Source organism: Pyxicephalus adspersus, chromosome 7, assembly GCF_032062135.1.
Source record: "Pyxicephalus adspersus chromosome 7, UCB_Pads_2.0, whole genome shotgun sequence".
In the NCBI taxonomy this organism is placed as follows: Eukaryota; Metazoa; Chordata; class Amphibia; order Anura; family Pyxicephalidae; genus Pyxicephalus; species Pyxicephalus adspersus.
In genome coordinates, this window is record NC_092864.1 from 3,917,843 (window position 1) to 3,925,215 (window position 7,373).

Consider the following 7,373-nt stretch of genomic DNA (forward strand, 5'->3'; position numbering starts at 1 on the left):
TTGTGAAGTTCTGCTTCTTTTAGATTTTCAGACCCAATGCTCAGAATATCACGCAAGGTTACTTTGGAAGATAGGTGTTGTTTTATGTCCAGCTGTTCTACAAGCTTCCGGAAAGTATTTTTCTTTTCTGTGAATGAACAATAAATACTAATATTAACAATATTATTATATAATATTATATAACAATATATTATATATTATATATAAATTTCACAAATTGATGCATTAATACTAGCAGTCATCACATTTACTATTGCAGCAACAGAGACTAGACTTGGAAAAAGCTAATAATTCAGTTTTATGTATTTTAAGAAACAGCTTTAGCTAAATACATAGTTTTATTAAAAAGAGCATACAGCAGAGGTCAGCAAACTTTTTTGGCCACTAGGCCATTTCAGGGGTAGGCAGGAGCACACTAGGCCAGACTCTCTCTCAAGTCCCGGTCTATCGGCTCCCCCCCACCCACCAGGAAATCCCCCTTTTCCGCAATGCATACAGAGGAGAGGGAATGTTCCCTATTTTCCCCGGTGGGGGAAGTGTTAATGCGGCTATGGAGCCTCGGCAGCTCTGGCTCTGGTAGTTAAGCCAGGGGGCGTTAAACTGGAACAAACTACTGGCTAGGCCATCTTTGGCCTAAAGGTTGGAGTTTGCCTACCTCTGGCATACAGGAACCAATTCATCTACTAAATTCTTTGCTAAGTAACTTTTGTTTAAATCCTCTCCTCCTGCTTTAATAGTTACATTCTTCTTTATGGACTGGCAGGGCATCAACATCTATAATAATTTGCTTCCTGTCAAGCTACTTCAACCCAGACAACACCTGAGGTCTGAATTTGTTATGTAACATCTTAGGTTACCAAACTTAGGTGTCTGAGCCTTATTATGATCACTAGGGTTTATTTTTATTGAGAGGGCTGTCAGTTCTTTGGCTTCCAACTATTTGTGTGACTGGGGACCATACATTCACTGGGGAAATATCTTTGGGCACTTCCCATTGAAAGTCATTAGGAGCCATTGTGTTGTAAGCATTGTTTTACTTAAATATTAGTCCTAATCACTTGTTTTACAATAAATATGGAATTATAGAACATAACTGCTACTCATCTAGAGAAAATTTAATTTGTGCTAGATGGAATTTTATTATTGGGTACAAAGTGTTTATATTATACTTATTAATGTTTGGTTGATTGTACAGTCAACCGTTCCTTTAGCTCCACTAACAAGCCAAGCCTTTTAGTTATCAGAGTGCACTACCAAAAGTTTGGTTTTGGATTATCATTGTGTATGTGATCCTTTTCTGAATCACACAGGAAGCTTGTAAAAATATGTATGAACTCTACAGATAACTTTGGTATGCAGTGCAATTACTCACCATTAGTGTTGGTCGAATAGCTCACTATTTGATTCAACCGCTATTCGATTGAATAATGCATAATTATTCGGGTGATCGAACGTCAAATTCGAACTCCATTAAAGTCAATGGGGGAAAAATTTGGGTTGTTTTTCGGGATGGTTTAGAGCTTCTAAAGCCTATAAATACATTTAAAAGGACATGTCAAGACACCCCAAGCTCTGCACACCACTGTACAAGAAAAAAAAATAAGGAAGTCTCTTTTATGTTGCTGGCAAGGCCATTTTATGGGGCGGTCAAGGGAACATGCCGTTTTTTTCATGGTCTCCGAGAAGAGGCAGAGAGGGACATGCAGGGGTTCCTCTGGTCCAAAATTTAGCCACCAGGTTTCACCACTCCTTTACAAGCCATACACAGGCTTCAGAGTACAGCCAGAGGTCTCTGAGGGGGGTCTTTCCAAAAATTAGCCAGCTACACAGCTCTGTTATAAGTTACAAGTGACAGGAGGCAGCAGCAGGAGGAGAAGGCGGTGGGCACTGAGATGGAGCGGGGACCGCATTGGTTATGGGCATCTAGAGCTGGGTGTAGTGCATCATCAAGGCCACCCAGATGGCTGTAATGACATATTTATGAATGGAGTACTGACAGGTGGCAACAGCAGGAGAAGGAGGCGGTGGGCGCTAAGATAGATCGTGGACAGCATTGGTAACTGGCATCCAGAGCTGGGTACTGGGCAGGCGGCATCAGGTAAAGCATGAGGAGGAGACGGTGGGCTCTGAGAAGGAGCAAGGACAGCATTAAAGGTTGAGGCCATCACCTATATGGACAGTGTCGAAGCTGTAGCTATTGGAGACATGAATGGATGAACGAGATTCCAATCTCGGTGGGGACAGATTGGGCTTGCTATCGAGTGAAAGCACATGAAAGGAAATGGGGCTTGGTGGAATCAGTGGGGAAAGAAAATCCTGTTGAGCTTGAGTCTAGCCTGGCATCTAGAGCTGGGTACTGGACAGTGGGCAGGCAGCAGCAGTAATAGCAGGAAGAGTGGGCGGTGGGCCCTGAGTAGTGTGGATGGCATTGTTAACTGGCATCTAGAGATGAGTACTGGGAGGAAGAGGCGTGGGCCCTGAGACGGAGCAAGGACAGCATTACTGTTTGAGGCCATCACCTATATGGACAGTGTAGAAGCTTTAGCAACTGGAGACATTGCTGTGTAGGGGACTGCCTTTTCCTATCTGCTAGCTGTAACTTTCTAAAATGCGGAATGGACAGCCTTGTTAACTGGCATCTACAGCTGGGTACTGGGTATTGGGCAGGCAGCAGCAGTAACAGCAGGAGGAAGAGGTGGTGGGCTCTGGAACAAAGTTTGGACGGTATTAGTAACTGGCATGTAGAGTAGGGTACTGGGCAGGTGGCAGCATCAGTGAAAGCAGGAGGAGGAGGCGGTGGGTCCTAAGAAGTGTGGTTGGCATTGTTAACTGGCATCTAGAGCTTGGTACTGTGAGGAGGAGGCGGTGGGCCCTGAGACAGAGCAAGGAGGACATTAGAAGTTAAAGCTATCACCTATGGACAGTGTAGAAGCTGTAGCTATTGGAGACATGAGTGGATAAGCGAGATTCCAATCTGACCCTACCTACTATGTAGAGAAACCACATGAAAGGGAACGGGCTTGCCGGAATCAGCGGGGAAAAAAGACCCTGTCGAGCTTGAGTCTAGTCTGACATCTAGAGCTGGATAATGGGAGGAGGAGGCGGTGGGCCCTGAGACAAAGCAAGGAGGGCATTAGAAGTTAAGGACATTACCTTTATGGACAATGTAGAAGCTGTAGCTAGTGGAGACATTGCTTTGTAGGGCACTGCTTTTTCCTATCTGCTAGCTGTAACTTTCTAAAATGCGGCATGGACAGCCTTGTTAACTGGCATCTACAGCTGGGTACTGGGTACTGGGACAGCGGCAGCAGTAACTGCAGGAGGAAGAGGTGGTGGGCTCTGGAACAAAGTGTGAATGGTATTAGTAACTGGCATGTAGAGTAGGGTACTGGGCAGGCGGCAGCATCAGTGAAAGCAGGAGGAGAAGGTGGTGGGCCCTGAGAAGTGTGGATGGCATTGTTTACTGGCATCTAGATCTGGGTACTGTGAGGAGGAGGCGGTGGGCCCTGAGATGGAGCAAGGACTGCATTAGTGGTTGAGACCATCACCTATATGGACAGTGTAGAAGCTGTAGCTATTGGAGACATGGATGGATGAGCGAGATCCCAATCTGTCCCTACCTACTATGTAGCAAAACCACATGAAAGGGATTGGGCTTGGCGGAATCAGCAGAGAAAGAAGATCCTGTTGAGTTTGAGTCTAGTCTGGCATCTAGAGCTGGGTACTGGGAGTAATTGGCATCTTGTAATTGACATTAGTAATTGAGTTGAGTACTAGGTAGGCAGCAGCATTAACAGCATGATTCAAAGGCCGAGGGCCCTGAGACAAAGTGTGGATGGCATTAGTATCTGGCATCTACAGTCGGGTACTGGGCAGGCGGCAGCATCATTTACAGCAAGAGGAGGCGGTGGGCTCTGAGACATAGCGTGGACGGCATTAGTGTCTGGCGTCTAAAGTCAGGTACTGGGCAGGCGGCAGCATCATTTACAGCAGGAGGGTACTGGGAAGGTGGCAGCAGTAACAGGCAGTAAGAGGCGGTGGGCCCTGTTACGTAGCGTGGACCGTATTGGAGGTTGAGGCCATCACCTCTATGGACAGTGTAGAAGCTGTAGCTAATTGAGACATGAATGGATTAACGAAAATCACACTTTCCATACCTACTATCTAGTGAAACCACATAAAAGGGAACGGACTTAATACATACATTTTTTATCATTTGTGGATATCTAGCAAGTGCTATCACAGTTAAATATCTGTATTTGTTTTACATAAATACATACATTTTTATGGGTTTTAGGATACATACCAAGTGCTTTCAGAGTAAAATCTGTATTTTTTGGAGAAAAATACATAATTTTTATGGCCTTTTGGACAGATACAACTAACAAGTGGTATCAGAATTAAATATCTGTATTGTTTGTAGAATAATACATACATTTTTATGGCTTTAGGGATATATAGCAAAGGAGACTCAGAACTAAAGATCTGTATTTTCTGTAGAGAAATATAGAATTTTTTAAGTTTTTTTGGATCGATACAAAGTGCTATCAGAATTAAATATCTAGATTTTTGGTAGAGAAATATTGAATTTTTTATGGCTTTGGAGATATATAGCAAAGTGGGATCGGAATGAAACATCTCTATTTTTTGAAGAGAAATACTGAAATTTTTATGGGTTCTAGGATAGATACCAAGTGCTGTCATAATAAAATATCTGCATTTTTATTTACAGAAATACAGACATTTTTAGTTTTTTTGTGATAGATTGCAAGAGGTATCCTAAATTATACCTCTTGTAATAAATCACAAAAGACAGAATAATGTGTATATTTATCCATAAAAAATACAGATATTTCATTATGATAACACTTAGTATCTATCCAAAAACCCATAAAATTTTCTTTGTTTCTGTAAAAAAAAATGCAGATATTGAATTCTAATCCCACTTGTTATCTATCTAAATAACCATAAAAAATGCATTTCTCTCTAAAAAATACTGATATTAAATTATGAATCATAATTAAATATCAGTATTTTTTGGAGAGAAATACATACATGTTTACGGCTTTTTTGATAGATAGCAAGTTGTAGCCTGAATGAAATATTTGTATTTTTTTTATAGAAAAATAGAAATGTTGCTGTTTATTTTGATAGATAGCAAGTGGTATCAAAATGAAATATCTGTATTTTTTTACAGAAATACATATTGTACAGATATGTAATTCTGATACCACTTGCTATCTATCAAAATAAACAGAAAAAATTCTGTATTTCTGTAAAAAATACAGATATTTAATTCTGATACCACTTGCTATATATCAAAATAAACAAAAAAGTCTGCATTTCTGTAAAAAAATACATATAATTAATTCTGATACCACTTGCTGTATATCGAATTAAACAGAAAAAATTCTGTATTTCTGTAAAACATACAGATAAATAATTCTGATACCACTTGCTATCTATTAAAATAAACAGAAACATTTCTGTAAAAAATACAGATATTTAATTCTGATACCACTTGCTATCTATCACAAAAACAGAAAGCTTTCTGTATTCCTGTAAAAAAACAGATATTTAATTTTGATACCACTTGCTATCTATCAAAACAAACAGAAACATTTCTGTATTTCTGAAAAAAAATACAGATATTTAATTCTGATACCACTTGGTATATATCAAAATAAACAAAACATTTTCTGTATTTCTGTAAAAAAAATACATATAATTAATTCTGATACCACTTGCTATCTAATAAAATAAACAGAAACATTTCTGTATTTCTGTAAAAAAAATACAGATATTTATTTCTGATACCACTTGCTATCTATCAAAATAAACAGAAACATTTTTGTATTTCTGTAACAAAATACGGATATTTCATTCTGATACCACTTGCTATTAAAAAAAACAGAAACATTTCTGTATTTCTGTAAAAAAAAAAAAAATACAGATATTTAATTCTGATACCACTTGCTATCAAAATAAACCGAAAAAAAAATCTGTAAAAAAATACAGATAAAATATAAAATAAAATTTCATTCTTATACCACATACTATCTCTCAAAATAAACAAAAAAAAAATTCTGTATTTCTATAAAAAAAAAAAATACAGATATTTCATTGTGCTACCACTTGCTATCTATCAAAATAAACAGAAACATTTCTGTATTTCTGTAACAAAATACAGATATTTCATTCTGATACCACTTGCTATCTCTCAAAAAAAAACAGAAAATTTTCTGTAAATAAATACAGATATTTAATTCTGATACAACTTGCTATCTATCAACATAAACAGAAACATTTCTGTATTTTTGTAAAAAAAATACAAATATTTAATTCTGATACCACTTGCTATCTATCAAAATAAACAGAAAAATTTCTATATTTCTTTAAAAAAATACAGATATTTAATTTTGATACCACTATCTATCTATCAAAATAAACAGAAAAATTTCTGTAAAAAAAATACAGATATTTAAATCTGATACCACTTGCTATTTATAAAAAATAAAAAGAAACATTTCTGTATTTCTGTAAAAAAAATGCTGATATTTCATTCTGATACCACTTACTATATATCAAAATAAACAGAAAAATTTCTGTATTCCTGTAACAAAAATATAGATATTTAATTCTGATACCACTTGCTATCTATCAAAATAAACAGAAAAATTTCTGTAAAAAAACAGATATTTAATTCTGATACAACTTGCTATCTATCAAAATAAACAGAAACATTTCTATATATCTGTAAAAAAAATACAGATATTTAATTTTGATACCACTTGCTATATATCAAAATAAACAGAAACATTTCTGTATTCCTGTAACAAAAATAGATAATTAATTCTGATACCACTCTCTATCAAACTAAACAGAAACATTTCTGTATTTCTGTAAAAAAACATATAGATATTTCATTCTGATATCACTTGCTATCTATCAAAAAAAATACAGATATTTAATTAAGATACCACTTGCTATATATCAAAATAAACATAAAAATGTCTGTATTTCTTTATAAAAATACAGATAATTAATTCTGATACCATTTGCTATCTATCAAAAAAAAAACATATCTGTATTTCTGTAAAAAAAATACAGATATTTAATTCTGATACCTCATGCTATCTATCAAAATAATCAGAAAAAGTAAGTATTTCTGTAAAAAATACAGATATTTGATTTTGATTCCACTTGCTATCTATCAAAATAAACAGAAAAATTTGTGTAAAAAATACCGATATTTAATTCTGATACCACTTGCTATCTATCAAAATAAACAGAAAGCTTTCTGTATTTCTGTAAAACAACAGATATTTAATTCTGATACCACTTGCTATCTATCAAAATAAACAGAAAAATTT

General features: G+C 36.2%; 1 protein-coding gene across 1 annotated transcript in view; it reads right to left on the reverse strand.

Annotated features, from left to right (window-relative positions):
* The window catches only part of LOC140334697 (interferon-induced very large GTPase 1-like), a 17,979-nt gene that overhangs the window by 4,815 nt on the left and 5,791 nt on the right, over positions 1–7,373 (reverse strand). Inside the window, exon 2 of the mRNA XM_072416938.1 lies at positions 3–127. Within this exon, the coding sequence (XP_072273039.1) occupies positions 3–127 (125 nt within the window). The remainder of the gene's footprint in view (positions 1–2; positions 128–7,373) is intronic.